Genomic DNA, 22,570 nt, shown 5'->3' on the forward strand with positions numbered 1-22,570 from the left:
TCCCCTGTCCTTCCATGAGCCTGGTTCGATCCTGTTGTCCTACCCTGCTGTCTTAACCACTTGTCTTTTCTGTTTTCTTTTCTGTTATTGTGGGGAAAGCTTCAGCCGATCAACAAGCTCGGATGATGCGGTTTAAAACCACTTTAAACCTGGTGTCCCTACTTTGGTCATGCCATTTACAGGCGAAAATGTTCAGCACTTTTCTCGAAAATAGCCTTTGAGGTCATTTTCACTGCGTGTCACCGGTCGTGCGACAGTATAAATCACACTTAACACATTCACTGCGATTGACAGAGATCTCCGCCATTTAAAGGGGCTACACCATGAATTTCATTTTTTTTAGGTTTTTAGTATTTTTTGGGCTCCCCAGTGTCTCTTGTACCCAATTATTATTATTTTTTTAACATTCAGTCATTCATGCTCATTTCATGGATTTCCTGAATGGGCGTGTCTGAACAGGCCATTTCAGAATGGCAGGGCAAGTGATGTCACTTGCCCTGATTTTGCATTGATGATGGCCAGACAGAATTGCTCAGTAGCTCCCCCCTGCCCAATAGGACGTTTTGGTATTGCAGCTGAAAAAGCTTGGACTGACAGACAGTCAGATTGTGAGAAAAAATATCTGGATGTTTTTTAGGCTTACAACCTGTTTAAAACGTATTAGGGGGCAATATTTATATATAATATATATTTTTTTAATTCATGGTGTAGCCCCTTTAAAATCCACCTGTTCGCCGTCATTGGCGGAGATCTCCGTCATTTTGGAAAAACGTCCAGAACCCAAGATAACGTGATCTGACGATTTGCTGCTCCATTTACTTCCTGGTTAACTTATTACTTTAAAGTCCTGTATCTCGGCTCCTGTGTTTTTACTATGTATTTTGGGGGCGAAACATGCTATTTTCAACTTGGTATAACAAGAGAACGGGAGGTCACGATGACCTTTTTTTTTCACGGAAGCACAGCGATTTCCTCTGTGATTAGCAACCATCAGGGGATCAATCATACTGGAGATAAATATTCTGTGGTTCTTGAAAAAATTGTCAGAATTCTTAAAAATGCTGGCAGAAGCTACCTGGCAGTATTAGAAAGCCCCTGGCAGTGAATGTGTTAAGTTGTTGAGCCTGGTTCGCTCCTGGGACCACTTGTTCTCATTAAAGATTGAGTTTGATTCCATTCAATCTTTTAGCGCTTTTACACGATGTACAGACATGTGTTCTGAGTCAGACTGTCCAAATATCTAATCAATCACACCCTATGTAATCGTAGATCACCCTTTGGAAAGGTAGGTAGAGCCGTGGCCAGTGGATACAACTCAAACAAGTGTCTTTTATGGCGTTTTATTTCTGTTTCATTCACACACAAACTCTCACACACATATCTAACACTATACTGGTCGTTACAACGGTAGTTAGCAGGTTATAAACCTGCAGATAAAACATAGAACATAGCAATCATTACCGACATGAAATACATCTTCACAAGGTATAATATATATATGCAAGAAATAAGTTATGTCGTGTAAGGTCGGAGCTTAATTTACATACCATCTGCCCACCGCGGCTCTTCTTTGTTACTGAGATACTAACCACAAAACCCCGGTGCTAGGAAAGCTGACGCATGCGCAGTACACTTGGTCACGATGGCAGGCATAACAAATAGCTTAAAAAACCCTCAGAAAGTTAGATAGTAAATACATAAATCACCCCACTACTAGGACAATACTTTCTATGCGCGGATTAAGCCGCTAATCTACCTAAATCTTAATGAAAGTATATAATTAAATCACGCTAAACCGGAAGTTCGTCATCACTCCGTCATTTCTGAACAAACGGTCATTTACCACGGGATGGCGCTAGAGGGCCATATAAGTAGTTACATGTCAATAAACACTCCACCCTCATCATAATCATAGATTATTCCACACCTCCCACTTGGTCCTATGGCTTTAAGACCCAAGAGGACCACCACCCATAACTCCCTTAGTCCATGCATTTGAAACTTTTCTCCAAGGGAAAAATAATGGGCACTAGGCCGTCAATATTGTTCGTAAAAGGCGCAAAACAGTGTCTGTAAAAAACGCAAAATACGCGAAATATTGTCTGTAAAAGGTGAAAAATACGTTACAAAAATGGTGAGATCCTTCTCGTGGTCCTTGATGCAGCATACAATCCTTTAAGCGCAGCCCTAGCAGATGCAACAAAGCACAACTGCCAACTAAACATACAGAAGTACAAGCCCGCACAGAGGTGGGCTTAGACCTCGGTCATGTCCAGTCACAGTTGTACCAAGTTGCACCGGCACGGAACTGGCCTTACCGAAACACACCGCCAACCTCCAGGGAGGATGGCAGTGGGGAATCTTTTCTTCTTTTACTGCTCTTCTACTGGTAGAAGAACCACCAGCCTCCTAATGTCCCTGTGGAGGATGGTGGACGGGCAACTTGCGACGGGCTGGTCACTCTTGGAAGGGCTGGTGCCGGCAGGAAGGCTGTGGCAGGTTCTCACCTTCACGTCTCGGACGACACCTTTCTCATCAGGAAACGCCTCCACGACTCGACCCAGTCTGAAACGGCCTCTGAGTGCGTTCTGGTCAGCGAGCCATACCAGGTCTCCGACGGTGACGTCCCTGGCAGGGGTGTGCCACTTCTTACGGATGAAGAGTCCTGGACCCGCTAGCTGGCTCCACCGTTTCCAGAACTTGTCCACCTCGATCTGGATCGCTCTCAGACGGACGAATGGGTAGACAGTGGAATCGAACCCTCCGGGGTCGCCACTGGGCCCTGCGCGCCCCAGCAGGAGGGAGTTGGGGGAGATGACCTCAACGCTCCCGTCTTGCAGCTGGGTCAAAGCGCCGATAGGCCTCTCATTAGACAGGTTAGCGGCCAGGTATAGAAGGGTCTGGAACTCCAGTGCCGTCATGTTTCCTTCTTTTCCCACGCTGCTCATCGCTCTTTTCATTACATGAACTGCTGCTTCTGCAGCGCCATTTCGGTGTGGCGAGTCGGCTGGGTGGAATACCCACGTCCAATCTGTGCCAGTCTCGGCAGCTCTCTTTTGGACTTTTTCCTTGTCGACACTTGCCAGGAACTTGTAAAGTTCTTCCAATACTGGCTTAGCTCCAACAAAGTTGGTTCCCTGGTCAGACCAGAGCTTCTTCGGATGGCCTCTCAGGGCAGTGAAGCGTTGAAATGCTTTCAGGAAACCTTCTGTTGATAGGTCTTCTACGACGTCAGCATGCACTGCTCTTGATGCCATGCAGCAGTAGACAATGCCCCAGGCTTTCTTGCTAGTCCTTTTCTTCACTGCATCTCTGATGGTGTAAGGGCCGAAGAGATCCAACGTTGTGTATTCAAAAGGTGCAGCTGGCGTTGTGCGCTCCGGCGGGAGGTCGCTCATAACTTGCTGGCACATTTTTGCCCTGTTCTTCCGGCAGTGAATGCAGGAGTCGATTACTTTTCGAGCAACTCTTGGTCCTTGCACAATCCACGCCTTTTCCCTTATTCGTAGAAGGGTACCAGCTACTCCCTCATGGTTGGCCCGGTGGGCTTCTTCAGCCAGAAGGATGCTAACCCACTCCCCGTAGGGAATCAAGGGCACTCCGGGCCGTCCTTCAGTCATAGTTTGGACTCGGCCGTGGCACAGTAACAGTTTAGAAGTTTTCTCCTCACGGACTACAAGCCTGTTTAGTGTAGTTTCAGGAAACTTCACTCCTTTCTGAGCTGCCAGGCTTAGTTCTTCGAAAGCAGCTTGACGTTCAGTCACTGTCAAGGCCTCCCACTTTACTGGTGTGCAGGTTCTCTTCTTCCGTGATAACCAGAACTTCACTGCTCTTCTGACGAAGCCGATTACATTACAGAGCTTGGTCAGCGTGCTGTATCTTCTTGGGTCGACTTGGTCCACAAGCGCAGCGCCCCAGAGCTTTTGGGGAACTTTGCTCTCTTCTGAGGGAGGAAGGGCTGTCGCGTCTGAAGACTTTTGTGGCGCCCCGTCGTCCGTCTTTTTCTTCTCATGACTGTCAGGGGGAGTCATCAGCTTGGCTTGTGCTCTCGTAGTTACAGCTGAGAAGGACTTTCTTTGGAGCTTGCTCACGACGTCTCTAGCAGCAGCCACTACTTCGGAGGCAGATTTCATGGGCCATTCTTCTTCAGGATCGGCCAGGAAGTCAGGACCATTTTGCCATACAGAGCTCTCTTTGAGCAGTTCAGGGGTGCAGCTGCTCCTTGTCACTAAGTCAGCAACGTTTAGTGCTCCAGGTATCCACCACCAGTCTTCTACAGGGCCAGCCTTCTGGATCTCCCCAACTCGATTAGCAAAGAACGTCTGGAACCCGTAGCTCTCTCTTTGGATGGCACCTAGCACCGTCTGGCTGTCTACGAAATGGAACCATCTCTCTACTTCCAATCTTCCATGCTTCAGCACGTAGCCCTTTAGACGAGAGGCGAACACAGCTCCACAGATTTCGGCCTTGACCGCGTCACCCTTCTGGTCAAGAGGGGCTAGTTTTGCCTTTGATTCTATCAGTCGGGTGACTACACCATCGGATGTCCTCCACCTTAGGTACAGTACAGCCCCATAGGACTCACAGCTTCCATCCGAAAACGTGATACCCCAGGGCTTCCCCCTCCAGCCGGAGGGCGTGATGCTCCTGTGAAACGTGATGCTGCTCAGTCTTGTGTACTCCTTGAATAGCTCCACTGCTTTTTCACGGAGGTCATCAGACAGTGGTTCATCCCAGGTGTCTCTCGTCAGGTTTCCGGCCTCCTGGAAGGCTCTCCTCACGAGAATCACTCCCTTTTGCTTCATTGGTGTTGCGAGACCCAGAGGGTCGTACAGTCCAGCAACTTGGCTTAGTAGCACCCGACGTGACAATGGGTTTGGCGTCATCTCCACAACTTCCTCTTCGCTCAGGTCTTCTCCAGTCCTCATCTTCCCCTTTCTCCTAGAGAAGTTGATGGATACCATGACAAAGAGCTTGTCATCACGGACGAGGTAACCAACTCCCAATGCCTTGTTGTCTTCTTCTTTGAGCTGGTTAGGCAGAATCAGTGTTTCAGGTTTGGATTCTGTAGCATCAATCCTCCCACTTTGCCCAGACCGGACCCAGGGCTTGAGGTGGAAGCCTCCTGTCTTCAGTATAGCTTCAACCCCCTCCAGGATCTCTTCAAGTCTGCTTGGGTCATTATTTGATGCAAAGATGTCATCTACGTAGCTGTTCTCCTGAATGACACTTCTTTCATCCACAAGGTGGGAGAACTGAGGAAGATTGGCAGTCTCCCTCATAGCCACTTGCGCTATGCATCCGGCTGGCTTATCTCCCATGTTCACCCTTACAACGGCATAGTCTTCAATCTTGTCCTGTGGTGAGTCTCTCCACAGGAATCGGTGAAGATGGACTTCTTGCTCTTCCAGCCAAACCGAATTGTACATCTTCTTGATGTCGCCGATAGCAGCAAACTCTCCCTCCCGGAATCTGAGTAATACTGCCCGAATGGGGTTTAGCACGTCTGGACCCTTTAGCAGGATGCTGTTCAGGCTCACTCCCTTGTATTCTTGGCTGCTGTCCCAGACGATACGCACTGGTGTGGTAACTGAATGGGGATTGGGTGCTGCCAGATGACTCACCCACCACACTGGTCCAGTCCACTCTTCCATCATAGCCTTTGTCAACTTCACCGCTGCTCCTCTTTCCACCAAATCGTGCATCTGACTGGAGTAGGCTTCTTTCCACTTGGGATCTTTTTCGAGGCGCCTCTCTGTTCGTAGGAACGTTGCTTCCACTATTTTGCGGTTGTTGGGAAGTGATGCCGGATCCTCCTTCAAGGGGTACTTTGCATCCCAGTGGGGCTCTCCACTGTGCTCATCCCTTTCTTTGAAGGTCAAGCCTGCTTTTATACGCTCCATCTCCCTTTCTTCAACCAGCGTCATCTCCTTTCCTCCCGGAGAGCATTTCCCGCAACGACAGCCCCCGCATGCAGGGTCACATGCTGCTCCAATGCTGTCCATCTTCAACCAGCTTATGGCATCGGTAGCGCTTGCAGCGGTAGTTGCCTTTATCACATTACCCACAGGCTTTTAGACGTTTAAAAGGTGTTCCTTTTCCACATTGCCCACAGGCTCTGGGACATTGAAATGGTGTCCCTTTTCCACATTGCCCACAGGCTTTGGGACATTGAAAAGGTGTTCCTCCACCCTAATGGCTGCCGTCCTCATGGAACAAGCAAAGTGTGTTAATGAATGGCGTGTTGTCACCTCCACCTCTTCAAAGAGGTCCGGATGCACACCACTCACTGTCTTTCCCAGGGGACCATCCCACAGCACCAGATCACCGATTCTATGCAGTCTTTGCGGTGCTAGTCGGCCTTCGCGAGTGCTGATAAGAAGTTCAATCTTCTCGGGACGGGCCAATTCTCCTGGCCTGACCCTTGGGAAGAACTGCTCCAGTTCTTCTGATTCCACCACTCGATCCACTTTGGCGATGTCATCTAAACCGTAGCAGATCATCTCGTGGGATCTTAAGGTTCCTCTTGGGGTCCATACTTTGATTGCCACGAGATATCTCCTTGTGTCGACCCTTACCTCCATCTTCCCGACTCCAGAAACCACCAGTGTGATTGGTTCACCAGTCAGTCCGAGTCTTTTAGCGGCTTGGTGCGTGATATAGTTGGTGTCGGAGGCGAGGTCAATCAGGGCTCCAATATAGTCTCCTCCTCTTGTTGTGACATCCACAAGCATCATGAGGACTGGTAGCTCTTTTAAGCCACTTTTCTCCAGACTGTTCCTGGAGCATACTTCTGAAGTCACCTTGTTAGTGAACGCTTTCTTGAACTCCTCCCTCTGGCTTGGGCTAAGCTTGGTCGCGAAGGCTTCTTGATCCTCTGTCAGGCCACGAGGCCCTCTCTTCTCTTCGGCCCGGGTCTCCCTTCTGGTTGACGCCCCTCTCCCTTCTGAGCTGGGGCAGAGGAGGTAATGATGGTCTGCAGGAGCGTCCTCCCCAGCACACCCTTCCTTTCGGCAGGGAAAACCCTGTTTACATGCTCTGGCCCCGTGAACGCTCAGGCATCTGGGACACGCCTTTGTCTTCTTTACCTGGACTTTCTTAACTGACAGGTTAGCCTTCTTGAAGGCTGGGCAGACGTAGAGTCGTCCTCCATGTTTTTCATCTCCACACATAGTGCACGGTTCTCGCTGGGACTCCCTCTTGATCTCACTCACTGCTGTCTTGGTGAATGACTGCTTTTCCTGCCTCCTCTCTCTCGGTTTCTCCCGCTGGGCCGTCTTCTCATTAACATAGGTGGTTCCAAGATCCATCTCTGCTAGCCTTTCGAGGATCCCCTCCTCCACTTTCAGAAACGTTAAGAGCTTGTCGAAATGATTCCCTTGGTTGACATCATTCATGGCGTCCTGCTCATGGGAAATCCATTTCCTCTTGACCTCCGCGGGAAGTTTCCCTACTATCCTATTGATCATCAAAGGATTTTTGATGGCCCCCACCATTTCCAGGTCTTCTAGGTCGCACAGTGCCCTTTCCACTGTCTGGATTAAGGTTATTGCCTTCCTAGGCTGGTTGCCCTTCACCGCAGGCATTTCCTCCAGTTCCTCCAGGATCACCTGAGCAGTAGTGCCCTTGTTTCCAAACCGGTTATCCAGGAGTCTAAAGATATCCATTGACGTTCTGCATGTATCTAATCGAAGCTCTGTCTTCAGTGCCCCTTCCAGGCTGTCAAGTAGGTGAGCCCTCTTGCACACTTCTAACCCTGAGGGTTCTGCATGTCCCTGGAGTTTCTCCCAATTGTTCCGCCAGTTCCAGTAGGTCCTTCTGTCCCCGGAGAACATAGGCAGACTAATCGGCTTCACCTTGACTTTGGGCCTGTAGTACTGGGCGCTGCCATCTCCTCCAGATGCCATGCCTGACCAACCGTGGGATTCAAACGCTGCCTGCGGAGCTTCAGTGACGCCGTGCTGTCCTGTACGGCCACTCTGCAGATGTGGTGGTATGCCTGAGGCTGGGAATGACAAGAGTCCCACCGTCTCTTACTGGTGTTGAGGACGTGGGTGGCCCCACATATGCGCGCTTAGAGATGATAACGTCACTGGATACAGCAGGCCGGTCTTTAAGGCTAAACACTTGCGGGCTGGCTGGGGTCGTAGTATGCTTTGACGGGTCGTTGTGTCCCTCATCTACCACCACCACTGACTCCTCCTTCTCGGCAGCTTCCTTAACCTCCCTGGCCCAGTCTACCATCAGCACCTCTATTTGCTCCTTCTGGTCCTTGTGCCTTCTCCGAATCTCGGCTCCGTGATTCTCAGGGACAATGCTCCTCCATTCCATTACTCCTTGGTAATAGTCATCTAGTCTCCTATGTAGTCTATCTCTCTCTATCTCTCGATCATCCCTGGAAGCTGGCTGCAAGCTAAGTAGCTTGACTTTCCCCAAAGCATCCTCGAACTCCCCCCTTAGGGTGTCCATCTGCGGTGCTGCAAAACGGGACCATAGCGCCTCCCGGACCCTCCGATCCGTGTCTAAGGACCTTTCGTTACAGGTCCTCCTCTTTGCCTTGGCGCCGGCAATCGCTGCTTCATTTCTAGTCGCATCATCCTCAGTTAAGACCGTAGTATACTGATTCAGGTACATAAAGACTCTCTCATCCTCATTCAGGAGTGCTCTTCTCTCTCTCTCCAGTTCCTCGGCTGGCTTACGAGCCATTGCATCGTCTAACCGATCAGCTAATACCCCACATTCGGCTATTGCACCATTTAGCTTCTTCTTAATCTCATCAGCCATAATACTGTCCGTCTTATTGTCCCCCTTATGGGCTCTTAGCACACATATAGGGACTCCGGAATAGCTTGATTACGGCTCACTAGGTAGCAGATCGCAGCAGAGAGTACAATAGCAGCAAAGTCAATAGCAGCAAAGTCAAAGGCAGCAAAACCAATAGCAGCAAAACCAATAGAGCGCTGCTGCAGCCTCCTTAGCATGTAGCAGTGTGTTGTATCTTCAACAAGAGACAATAGGGCTTCCTTCTCTAGCGAAACATCCAAGAGACAATAGCACTTAGCAAGTAGCAGCGTAACAGCAGCCGTTGTATCTCAACAAGAGACAATAGGGCTCCTTAGCATGTAGCAGTATAGCATAGCATCCTCAGCGTAGCCTTCTCTAGCAAAACATCCAAGAAACAATAGAACTCAGCATGTAGCAGCGTAGCATAGCATCCGTAGCGTAGCCTTCTCTAGCAAAACATCCAAGAAACAATAGGACTCAGCATGTAGCAGCGTAGCATAGCATCCGTAGCGTAGCCTTCTCTAGCAAAACATCCAAGAAACGATAGAACTCAGCATGTAGCAGCGTAGCATAGCATCCGTAGCGTAGCCTTCTCTAGCAAAACATCCAAGAAACAAAAGAACTCAGCATGTAGCAGCGTAGCATAGCAGCCGTAGCGTAGCCTTCTAGCAAAACATCCAAGGAACAAAAGAACTCAGCATGTAGCAGCGTAGCATAGCAGCCGTAGCGTAGCCTTCTAGCAAAACATCCAAGGAACTATCACTTAGCATGTAAGCAGCAGCATCCACAGAAACAGTCACTTTACGTCTTTTAGCTTACAGCCTTTCTCTCCTTTTGTCCTCAAAGCCTTCTTTACCACTAGTAGTCAATATGAGCGCTATTTTACTTCCCTTTGATGGCTTCTCCGCCGTGCAGCGTCGAGTGAAAGTGGTCCGGTCGTCACGTCCGCTTTCTCCCCGCCGTCTGTTCCACACGTTCTCCTCCTCCGGAGGCGACGATGGTTTATAACTGTCCAAATATCTAATCAATCACACCCTATGTAATCGTAGATCACCCTTTGGAAAGGTAGGTAGAGCCGTGGCCAGTGGATACAACTCAAACAAGTGTCTTTTATGGCGTTTTATTTCTGTTTCATTCACACACAAACTCTCACACACATATCTAACACTATACTGGTCGTTACAACGGTAGTTAGCAGGTTATAAACCTGCAGATAAAACATAGAACATAGCAATCATTACCGACATGAAATACATCTTCACAAGGTATAATATATATATGCAAGAAATAAGTTATGTCGTGTAAGGTCGGAGCTTAATTTACATACCATCTGCCCACCGCGGCTCTTCTTTGTTACTGAGATACTAACCACAAAACCCCGGTGCTAGGAAAGCTGACGCATGCGCAGTACACTTGGTCACGATGGCAGGCATAACAAATAGCTTAAAAAACCCTCAGAAAGTTAGATAGTAAATACATAAATCACCCCACTACTAGGACAATACTTTCTATGCGCGGATTAAGCCGCTAATCTACCTAAATCTTAATGAAAGTATATAATTAAATCACGCTAAACCGGAAGTTCGTCATCACTCCGTCATTTCTGAACAAACGGTCATTTACCACGGGATGGCGCTAGAGGGCCATATAAGTAGTTACATGTCAATAAACACTCCACCCTCATCATAATCATAGATTATTCCACACAGACACATGCAATCACATGGATATTATGGGTTCAAACAGGGGCACACACACACACACACACACACACACACACACACACACACACACACACACACACACTGAGAGAGAGCTTATAATTAAGTATATATCCCACGTTCCTCCTTTCAATGCCTGAGACCTACCGCAGGTAACAATGGACGGAAAGACAGAACGAAGAGTAGGAGGAGAGTGAGGAGATGGTAGGTTGGAAAGCTTTACTGTTTATATAGCTTTATAATAAAGCAGGCTAAAATTAACCTGCGCTGGAAAAACAAAACACAAATCTGAGCTTAGTGTTTTTTTTTAATGGGATTAGAGGCAGTTAGTGTGAATATGAAAGAGAGATGGTGGAAATGGGGAAATTGAGGGGAGAACCATGGGAGAGAGACAAGGAAGGTTGTGTGTGTGTTTGAGGGGGGGTGGGGGGGTTATTAATGAAAGATGCCACACACATACCAGAAGGAAGGGAGGGAGGGAGAGAGAGATTTGCGCTGACCCTTGTGAATAGTGTGGTGTGGGTTCGAGTGGGTGGGTGTCTGTGTGTTTTGCAGGGCCCCCTCTGGCTGTGTATGAGGAACTGTTTGGAGGAACAAAAGCATGCAAACCAGGGAGCAGTCGAGGAGTGTGGCTCAGAATGAGAGACGCATGACCCTCATAGACTGGCAAATTAACACACACACACACACACACACACACACACACACACACACACACACACACACACACACACACACACACACACACACACACACACACACACATACACACACACACACACACACACACACACACACACACACACACACACACACACACACACACACACAATCGGATCAAACCGGATCTCAAGATCTACATGGGAAAGGCGTACCCATGTGATTCTTGGTCTTCCTGTGGCCAGCCTGTGACGTCATACAAATACAGTATGATGTATGACCCTGCCAGTGTCCACATTTACAGCCTTTTTTCAGTACTTCACTAGCAGTACTGGCAGTGTGCACAAGACATTTGCGAGATTAGCTCCGGACAAATCGGACACACAGATATAGACAGACTCTTGGAGGCTCCTACAGACAGAGCCACACCGTAACAAATACTAACGTATTATATAAGCTTGAGTCCAATCTGAATGTCTGTCTTTCTATTGTTCTTTTCTGACAGCCATCAGCCTGTCTCGTCGTCATCATTACTGTGCAGTCTCAGTGTGAGCGTAGAGGGACTGATTGGGTTATTATGAGTGATGATTTTCAGAAAGCGTTCTGTTCTCTTAGACCGGAACGCAGTGTCTCTCAAGCGTGATTCATACTTCGTCGCACGATAGTGTCGTGCGGCATAAATAGCTGACCTACAAGCTCACGACGTGTTGCGCATGAGCCGCGATATGAGCTTGTAGGTCTGCTGTAAATTCGGCTGTAGTCTGCGCACTGCTGTCTCTGTGTCTCTCTCCTCTTTCCACACTCTACTTATCCTCCTTTCCCCCAGATTTGTTTTCTTCAAAACTACTCCATCTGTCCATCTATCCATCCTCTGCTACCACAATGTGGAAGGCCCTGACACCATCCATTTAAGGATGTGGATCACTGGTTTCTTTCAAAATCGGTCTGAAAAAACATCTATCAGAAGGTCACAAGGGGAGCTAGTTATATTTCCCTTTTGAAAGGAGGTGTCTTACTCTACTGCCGTTTTATTAACGTGTAATATTTGATGCGCTGTTGATGAATTGAATACATAGGACCACAATGGAACAAGTCCCCAGGACCTTTTTTGTGGTGTTATCCTTTTTCGCCTAAATGTCTTACTGTACCACGTGCTGTTTACACTTCTGTCTAATAAAATATTCAATCCATCCATCCATCCATCCATCCATTCATTGATTCAGTGACAGTGGTGTCGTGCATAGCTGCTGTAAATAAATAATCAGCTGGGTTCAGTGGGTTTCTTTGCTCTGACTTGCTCCCAGCTTTTGGTGTGCAGCAGCACAGCCCAAATACCATACGCTGCATCCACAAGCATCCAGACTTCATACAGGATTACTTTTTTCAGACAAATCATCAACAACGTATATCAGTTCACTCAGACAAACTGTGTAATATTAGATATATTTTAAATGAAGGTATACATTCACATGAGAAATTCAATATCAGGAGATATGTGCATATTCTATATTTTCATTGTATCAATTAGCTGTCCTAACCCTAAATATATTGTTAGTCGACTAATATTCAAGGACTTTGTTGACTAAGCCTGTGATCATTGATTACAGTAGTTGTAGTTTAATTGACAATCGGTCAAATTTGAGCTTCCCACATGCAGTGATGCAAAATCACCTCTTTGAATATTTTACTTATAGGATCAGAAAAGTGCTTGTAAATTGCTCAATCAGTATAGAAAAACATACATGATCAACTAACTAGTACAAACTGACTAAGATCAAGCCAACCAATTAATTGACTTTGAATCATGTCCTTATGCAGTGGTGGTCATGTTATTGAGAGCAAAATGAAAGGACTGTATCTGGACTGTTCTATACTGGCTGGCTGGTCCGGCTTCCCCACTTCACTCCAGGGGTGTTCATTAGAACACAGGACACTGACAACTTCTCTCCTTTTAAGGGTTTTTACTGAAGACTTGAATGAGCACAGTACAACACTTGTGTTTGTGTGGTGTGTTTTGCTTGAACGCACACAAACCTGACATGATTTCGAGCACAACTTCTTAATATGAACTGTCTGCGACACTTCTGACTGACATGAATGAACCGTTTGAGCAACTTGTTTGATGTAACACCACATGCTTTGACAGATCAAAGATGCGCTAACTTAACTGACGGTGCGTGCGTGCACCCAATGTCCAACGTGCACTCACTCCACGAGTGCGCACCAGACCTCGTTCATGGTCAGCCTTTTGTACAGGTCATCATGACACAGAACATAAACTAGCCATAGTCTAATAATGGTGAGCCATAAAAATCACAATCCGGTGTTCAGTGGCAAAGCTGCAATGTACAGGTTGGCTGCTTGTGGGCATGTGGACTGGTGACAGTGTATGTCTAATGTTGAGTTGACTGGAGACAGAAGGTGTATCTGTATGTCTATGTCATGTTGAGGGACGGTATGTCTTTCATGTTGACTGGTGTCAATGTATTGTATGTTTATGTCATGTTGACTGGTGACAGTATGGAAATAACCATCTTTATAAAAACAAGCGTCACCTATAAGTACAAAAGAGCTTCACAAGCACAATGTTGGTGTTATACATTCACAAGTTTCTTGATTTGACAGGTGTAGACATGGACGTAGCATGAGATGTGATTGGTCTGCTTTTGAGGAGCATACAGTACATGCATACTTGCATACATACAGACTACAGCTCATATGCATGACATCATGTCATATCAGATGTGCATAGTTTTTTTTTCCCGGCCATGCACTGTAAGAACTGAGACTTAAAGTTGGAGTAGCAGCTTTACACCAGCAGATATACTTAATACTTTTAATAAGCTTACTGAGGTACAAGTTGTACCTTAGTAAGCTTATTAAAAGTATTATGTTAATTGTGTTAATTCTAGTCATGTCCAATAGGTTGTCAACCTATTGTACATGAACTAGAATTATACTGTAGTTAATACAGATTATCTTTAAATCGAGTTAAAGGGTGACTTCACCCATTTTCAACCTGTCTTCATATAATTGGTCCTCACTAATGTTCATTATAACATGGCACCATTTTTGTCTACTCAGTCTGTGTCTCAGAGGAGGGCTGCAGACAGTTCAGAATCCCGACATCATCTATGGGGAATCCAAGCTAATAGAAACTGCAAGCTTTCTATTCCTGGAAAGTTAGCCTGCTATAATGGAAGCCATTGCTCTCGTGTTAATAAAAATCTAAATATTGAAATATTGAAGAAAAGAAAAAAAACCTTCGATGATGTCACTGGTAGACAGATTTCTGAAGTGTCCACAGCCCTCCTATGAGACATAGACTGAGTAGAAAAGAATTACACAATTTTATCAGGAGCATTAGTGAGGATCTATTATATGAAGATGGGTGAAAATGGATGAAGTCGTCCTTTAAGAACAGACAATTTGAATGAAAGCAGTCAGATTTGGTGGATAGTGCTGGTAGACTATAGAATGCATTAACAATAGCCAGCAGTTCATTTACCTTTTGGAACACCTGATTAATTGATTAACTTAAAATAACTCAATAATAAAATGTTCTCTCCGTTATCAAGAGATGTGCTAAAACGTCTGAGCTCACAGATGCAACCCAAAAACCGATGAACTCATCTGTGAAGTTTCATCCCTTCTATCATTTGTCGTTCTGTAAAGTAGTTGTCCGCTCTGGTCTAAGTGAAGCTGTCAAATCAGTACCTGGCACATCAGCTGAATGCCATTAACCACCTTTAACAGTAAAACTTGACGATTCTAATCATTCGTTTGAGAGACCTCAGTCGTTAAACAGCCTTTATGGTTTTTCCCTTTAGAGCTTAATTTGACCAGTAACACGTGTTCCACTTCTGTCTCATTATTCCAACTTGGATGAAACTAAAGTTAGGCATAATGAGACAACCAAATGATAATTCAAATCGTTGCTTTGGACTGCTGAATCAGATTTGCCTGGGAAACGGCCCTAAAGATTAGTGTTCCTCGGGACCAGAGCTGAGTATCACCGCTAAAAGAGGCCCAAATGTGAGAATTCAGAAACAGTCCAAACTGCATTCTGGACTTGAACGTGAGTGTGAGTGTGTGTGTGTTTGTGTGTGTGTGTGTGTGGGTATGCGTGTGCGTGTGTCAGCTTGCATATGTGTGCGAGATGATCAGCAGTAGTTGTTGACACGCTGCTGTAACATTCTGCGAGGAAGCCCCTTGCTTAGTGATGCAATCTGGACAAAGGTGTAGGTGTTATGTGTGTGTTATGGTTCAGCGTGTGCGCCGCAATGCTGCCAATGACAGTCCTGGTTCATCATGGTCCTCGTGCCTTCTTGGTGTCCGCACATGCTGCTGTAGGGTTGACTATTCAAACCACCCCATAGGTAAACAGAAATGTCCCCTGGAATATACCAGGGAGCAGTCTTCGCTTCAGCCAATCCTTGACCCAGATGTGTTTATGTACAGTAACTGCAGCTCTGTTCAGATTTATGACTAGTTTTATGTCCTCACATATGACTGTGACAACACACACTGCAGCATATATTAACTATTAGTGAGGGCTGTTAACAAAAAAATGTGGACACGGCTGACAAAAGCGCCAAATTTTTTCTACATGCTCTCCATCACCATAAGTTTCATTTTGGAAGGGGAGCCACGTCATCAAGATGGCAGAAGGCGGCCATCTTGGGTTTCAAAGATGTCCACCATGTAATATCTATAAGTGCCAATATCTCGGCTTCAAAGCCACATAGAAGGTCAATCTTGGTGTCAAAATATACATTTTCTGGGTCAAGGAATGCAATAAAGCGATTGAGAATACCACTAGTAGATGTTTATTTGTGCCAAGATCAAATAAATATGGTCATTCTAGCAACATATTTACATAATTTTCAACTCGGTTAGCAGTCAGACACATGGAGCATGAAGTGAATTGACATTCAAATTATCTGTCACATTGACAACTGCAAAGATCTGTGCAATTCCAGTGTGCCTTCTTGCATGAGCACCTTGCACCACAACCACGTTTACAACCGCACTTGACCAGTTCATTGCAGGCTTTTGACGCCATCGGTAGAATGCTCCACACAGGAAGCCAGACCTGGTTGTTGTCATCCAATGTCCATCCCCATCCTTCTGGACTGGGTGTCGGCTGCTGGGCCAGTTCAGACGTGGCCAAGATCCCAGACTGGTAGGCAACTCGCTTCACGTGTTGCAACAGTGAATCTTGCGTTGGTGGAATGTGTTCCATCGTTTTGTTCTTCTGGCAGAACAACTCTCGCCGTGCTTCATTGACAGATTCCAAATCACTTGTCTTATCATACATGATGACTGTGAAACGCTCAAGAAGCTGAAAGTGTTGGGCATCTATGGTCACTGAAGTGGATGGATTTTCTGCCATGTAGTTGAAGGCCTGGGTGACCTCAGGGTAGGACTTCCACGCCACCCATGCTGACTTCTTCCCTTTCCCGCAGAATGCTGATGTTGTGTCACAGCCTGTGTAACAGTGGAAGATGGGAAGTGCTGTGGACTTGTCTTTGCCCAGAGCATGGCAGATGGTGTTTATATGAACATAGGTGTAGTTCTTGCCAGTGCCAAAAGCAACCCAGATGTCTGCTGCTGGATACTTGGTGAGCAGGGCATGGAACTTGCCGATGAGGATAACGACAACATCCGTATCCACAGTGCGTATCAAGCAGGTAGAACAGCCATGTTCCAGGGCATCAAGCAGGTGAATCACTATCCTGGTGTCGGCCTCTTCGTGGTTACATGGCAGCATGGAGTGGCTGGTGTCTGTGCCGACCACTGTGATGCCAGATGTGATGAAGACCAGCTTGCCCTCTGGCCAGGCGGTGGATGCAATCTTCCCAGAGAGAAAGGTAAAGAGTTCCTGCTTGTTTATAGGATCACGCAGGAAATCTGGCCAATTCCCCGGCAGCTTGTTCTGACCAGCCACCTTCCGTCGTATCCCTTTGCCTCGCTTCTCCCTTGTTGACTCTTTTATGCTGCTGGTGATGTAAGTATCCCAGACCACATCAACTCTTTTGGAGATCTCCAGGTGTTTCATGATGTGGGGAACAAAGACACAACTGGCATATTCGTCAAATGTGGTAATGTTGGTAGTGGACAGGAAGTGCACCACAGCAGCTCCATCGAGTACTTTGACATCAAACTTAGCTGGAGGTTCTTCTTGTGTCTTCTGTGTCAGAATATTTAGCAGATCTGACTTCTTTCCCAGCCGTAGTTTCCCTCTGTCAGATAGAGAAGGAGGGTATGGGTGGTTTTCATGTTTAAAGAAGGTGCTCATGTTCCCCTCTCTGTGTTGCATGGCTACACACACACACACACACACACACACACACACACACACACACAGAGATGTTGTGCATAATCTAGCCGAAGCATGCATAATTGTGTACATATATTGCCAGAATTGACCAAATTATCTAATATTGGCTGAATTAGTCACTTATTGATATTCCCTATAGTTTTATTGCATTCCTTGTCCCAGAAAATGTATATTTTGACACTTAGATTGACCTTCCAAGTGGCTTGGAAGCTGAGATATTGGCTTTTATAGATATTGCATGGTGGCCATCTTTGTAATCCAAGATGGCCGCCTTCTGCCATCTTGATGGTGTGGCTCCCCTTCCAAAATGAAACTTAAGGTCATGGAGAACATGTAAAAAAAAAATGGCGCTTTTGTCAGCCGTGTCCACATTTTTCAAAAATATGGTCTTAAGCATCCAGGCTATATGAACCATGTTTAAGTCTGCACTATTTACTTTTATTTTATTTTATTTTTTTCCCATAAAATATGATCATTATCATATTTCTGCGCTGCTGGTGGTCACATCCCCTTTGCTTGGTATGCTCGCTGATTGGCTGTGTTGGTATGTTCTCAGGTGTATCGAGGCTTGGACATCATCACCAACAAGGTGACGTCTGAGGAGCTCGCCCAGTGCAGACATCACATGATCAGCTTTGTGGACCCTCTGGTGAGCAGCTACACGGTGATCGACTTCAGGAACAAAGCGCTGGCTCTAATATCCTTCCTGTCACAGCAAAGGAACAAAGGGACAATATTTAGCATCGCACTGCTGTCCAAAGTGTCTGGTATCACCTCACACCCCCTTTCCCGGCATAATGATAATGTGCTAACTACCAGAAATGATTCGTCTGGATTTGACCTTTTCTAATTGGTGTGTGGCTGACCATTTTGGTTTTCATTTGCGGCATGCGTGGCCATGTACGGCGCGTCCACTTGCCTATGGGAATTTGTATGTGCATGTGTGCTGGGACTTGTAAGTGTGAGAAAGTGTCCTGGTTTTCGTTGTCTCGCTGCAGATGTTTCACTGAAATGTGAAGTGAGATCACTAGAGAAGATATTAATAGTTAGAGACTGTCTCTGTGGCGCGCGCACACACACACACACACACACACACGCACACGCACACGCGCACGCACACACGCGCGCGCGCACACACACACACACACACACACACACACGCAGTAGGCACTCACATCCTCCCGCAGACACGGGCTGTCACCCAGATGTGAAGAGAGGAGGCAATAACTAGAAAGAGTATTAATAGATCACACACACACACACACACACACACACACACACACACACGTGTTCAGTCGCCAGTGCGGCGAGAGGCTGCAGTAGCTCTAAGAATAGGCTCAGTGCAGTGCTAGCCTGCTGGTTGGTGGAAAGAAGGAGAGATGAATAAAAAGATTAGGATGGAAAGCAACACTGTAGAGGAGTTGAATGGGAGAGGTGGAGAGGAGAGAGGATGTGATCGTGTTCTAGAAGGCTGAGAGGCTCCAGAGACTTTTAAGAGGCAGCCAATGGACATAATGATGCATCATGAGCTATCAATCCTTCACTCAACATGCTGCTCACATACCCCCCCCCCCCCCCCTTCTCTCCTGCCTCTCTCACCCACTCACTGTGCATCTCATGATGGTTGTCTTTCTCGCTCTGGGTGTCTTTACTCATTTGTCATCTCATCCTCTCCAGACTCCTTTCTCTGTTCCACTGCACCTCATTTTCCTCCCGTGTTCGTTTTCTGCCTTCTGCCAGCCCCCCCCCCCCCTTCTCACTCTCCATCCTGTGTTTCAGCACCTCTGTCACCCGACAGGGATGCAAGGATGGGGGGGCTGTTTTTGTTTTCTGCTTTTATTTGGGGCATCTGCGTGCATGTGTGCGCGTGCATGCATGCGTACACATGTGAGCTGGAGCGGAAGGTTGAGTGATGATACCTGATGGGCCTTATCTTGTCCTAGCGGTTATTTAATTACGTCCGCTTGGAGACAGAGGGAGGGATGTGACGGGGAGGAGGAGGGAAAGTGGGAGGAGAAAAGGGAAAGGTGGGGAGACAAGAACCCAAGGGAAGAGGAAAGATAGAGCGACGGAGAAGATGTGGTGTCTGACACACCAGCATGCTCGGAGAGACACTGATCTGTCTACGTAGTGGCGGGAGGCGTGTGAGAGAGGGAGTTTGAGCAGTTAGTTCACGTACAATCCTATGAGAAACTCTGTTAGTCCATCTGACCATGTTCATTTTTGTCTGAACTTGCACAGGGGCATTGACAATTGGCATATATTATACGCAGGAAGTGAGGAAGTCTATTTTTCACTTTTCCCAAAGCCATGGGATCTGTGGTGAAGGTGCCATAGCCCGTATGGACGGGATGCCATATGCCAGATTGAAAGTGCTTAACCTTAGGGCCATTTACCAAGTCAGTATTCCTATTACGTCTTTCTTTCATACTGTATATTGCCGTATGTAGGATGCATGTCCTGTATCTTACTTAACGCACTCCCACATTGATGACATGCACAGCAGAGACAAGCTGCCAATCGTCGTTGGAGGAACCAATTATTATATTGAGTCCCTATTGTGGAAGGTATTGGTGGACACGGCGGTGGGTACCAGAGGAGTCCATTCTGATGTAAAGAGAAATGTTTCCGATGTTGAACCTAAATCCCATTCTTCTGATGTGAGGAGATAATATATGGTGTTGGGGAAAATGTGTATTTCTCTGCGAAATGTTGCCGTCGCAAAATGATGACGTGTTTGATGTCGTCATTTTGCAACATTATTTTACAGAGAAATTCACGGAAAGACTGGGTATATTTGATGTAATTTATATATAGGCCTGTCACAATTATTACATGATCGTCTATTCGCAATAATTTGAGATAATCGCAATAATTCTTTGCATAATCGTTTCCATGTTGAAAAATGTTCATACATTTTCAAATATAAAAAATAAGCTTGCAGATTAGCTAGTCCTGCTATTTAATTATTTTAAAGTATAAAATGATTAAATATAAGTAATTTCTTTAAGTTCTTTAACTATTAGGTTATTTGTCATATCTGCCCTGTGCAATTTTTGATTACGAAGCCTAAAAGCTAAACAGAAATGTAGTTTTTATTCATATGTTCCAATGTTCAATGCCCAAAACCGCAATTATTTGTGACAATTAATCGTCAACTTAAATTTGTAATCGCGACAGCCCTATTTATATACACTACTATATTATCTCCTCACATCAGAACAACGGAATTGATTTCACATCTAAATGATTCCTGGTGAAATATCAACCTTGTTCCAAAAATGATGTCTCTTTATCGCTGCATAATATCCGCATTGTGTGTAGATGTGCTCATGACATAAATAATACTTTTTTTGGGTGACTTAATCACACAAAAAAACATCCCTGGTGTGTAAGGACCTTTAGGTCTGAGGAAGGCTCATAGCCGAAACGCGTAAACGTTCATTTTATTGGTGTGCCAATAAAAAAAGTGGAAATGTGAGTACTTTGTCCTCCATTTAATTGATTTTTTTGGATGTGCTACCCTTTTGGGATTTGGGATAAATTCCTTCTTTTGATGTGGACCTTTAGGTCTGTTAGATCTTTTTTCCACTGCATGGTACCGGCTCAACTCCACTGTATTGGCTTTACTTAGTTTTCCAGTGCAGGTAAGATCCCCTCAATGTAGCTGGCCTGGTCATCATAGTGATGTGAGTGCTACACAATGCTAAAGTTAATGCTAATGCTGACAATCTCTATTTCACCTGTATAGTCCAACAAAACTGTTTATGATGAGAAATAGGCCATGCAGTTCACATTTACAACAGCTAGTTTAAAAGGAAGCAAACAGTTAACGGGAGCTTCCATGCAGTATAGGGGTCTGTAGTGATGCAATCATGCAAGTGATGATTCTCTGTGACAACTCAGTAATCTGCAGACATGTCACATTTTGGTATTGCCTCAGCTCACTTGGAACCTCGATGGAGGTCATTACTAAAGAGTACCAGGTACCTTTGCCAAATGGAAAAATTAATAAAGGCCAGTAAAGGGAAGTTGCTGGTTCAATGAAAAGTTCCATTTGGTTTCATCACATGTATAGTATACCCCTCTTGCAGCTGGGGAATGACGAGTCAAAGAAAGGACGGGGAAGCGGGTCTCCTGACAGGAAGGTGGAGCTTGAAAAACTGGGTGGAGCTGAGCTGCACCAGAGACTGACGCAGGTCGATCCTGCAATGGCTGCAATGTTGCACCCCAATGATACACGCAAGATTGCCAGGTTGGTCGGTCTGTCTGTCTGTCTGTCTGTCTGTCTATCTATCTTTCTCTCTCCCTCCACCACAGCCTGTGCATTTTGTGTTTGTACCTGTGTAATATAGTATGTCCATTTGGAACTGTTTGACACTGTCTGGGTCTCTGCTGCGTCTTGTTCATACGTGTGCATGTGAATTACATATCACTGTCCTAGAGGTTTTTCTTGGTTTGTGTGAGGTGCTAAAGGTTTATGCTGGAGACAAAGACAGACAGGGAAATCTTGGGACAGAAAAATGACAGTTATCATCTTCTCTTTTCTGACTTCTGAGCCCAACCAGGCATGACTAAAGAGCTGGATGTAGTAGACTGTAATCTCATTGATTTCAGGCGTTTGCTCAGTCAGTATAACATGAATGAAGATCACAGGGACTGAGACGATTTGCCACAGGCAAATGAATGGCATACAACAAAGCTTTGATGTAGCATTTCTTGAGTTTATCTCAGTGCTTTTTAAAATCCCCATATTGAGGTCTTTGCACACTGAGTCTGATGCAGTTTATTTATTGGTCAGTCAGTTTTTAATCGGCAACAAAAAACAACAAAGGCAGGAAGCGAACTGGGTTTGACTGGAAAAAAATGAGGTCTCGTTGCAGCCAGTCTCATTTCGTGTAGGTGTGCATGAGGTCATTGAGAAGTGATTGTTTGTTTTACATGTAAACGTCATCAATTGTTTATTGCTTCATGTGCAAATAAAACAGACTCTGTTTGCAAGTGGCTTTAGCGTTCTGGATTTACAATTATGGTTATGGCAGCCATTTTGTGATGCAACACT

At 45.9% G+C, this 22,570-nt stretch overlaps 1 protein-coding gene across 3 annotated transcripts in view; it reads left to right on the top strand.

Annotated features, from left to right (window-relative positions):
- Positions 1 to 22,570, top strand: part of LOC311061582 (tRNA dimethylallyltransferase-like) — a 51,259-nt gene that overhangs the window by 11,558 nt on the left and 17,131 nt on the right. The window contains exons 2-4 of one of the 3 annotated variants that reach the window (XM_084080269.1): positions 18,065 to 18,205; positions 19,995 to 20,093; positions 21,603 to 21,763. In XM_084080269.1, the coding sequence (XP_083936395.1) occupies positions 18,065 to 18,205; positions 19,995 to 20,093; positions 21,603 to 21,763 (401 nt within the window). The remainder of the gene's footprint in view (positions 1 to 18,064; positions 18,206 to 19,994; positions 20,094 to 21,602; positions 21,764 to 22,570) is intronic. The other 2 variants (XM_084080267.1, XM_084080268.1) reach the window with 2 other exon arrangements.

This window comes from Gymnoscopelus microlampas (genome assembly GCF_963454915.1).
Source record: "Gymnoscopelus microlampas genome assembly, chromosome: 15".
Classification (NCBI taxonomy): Eukaryota; Metazoa; Chordata; class Actinopteri; order Myctophiformes; family Myctophidae; genus Gymnoscopelus; species Gymnoscopelus microlampas.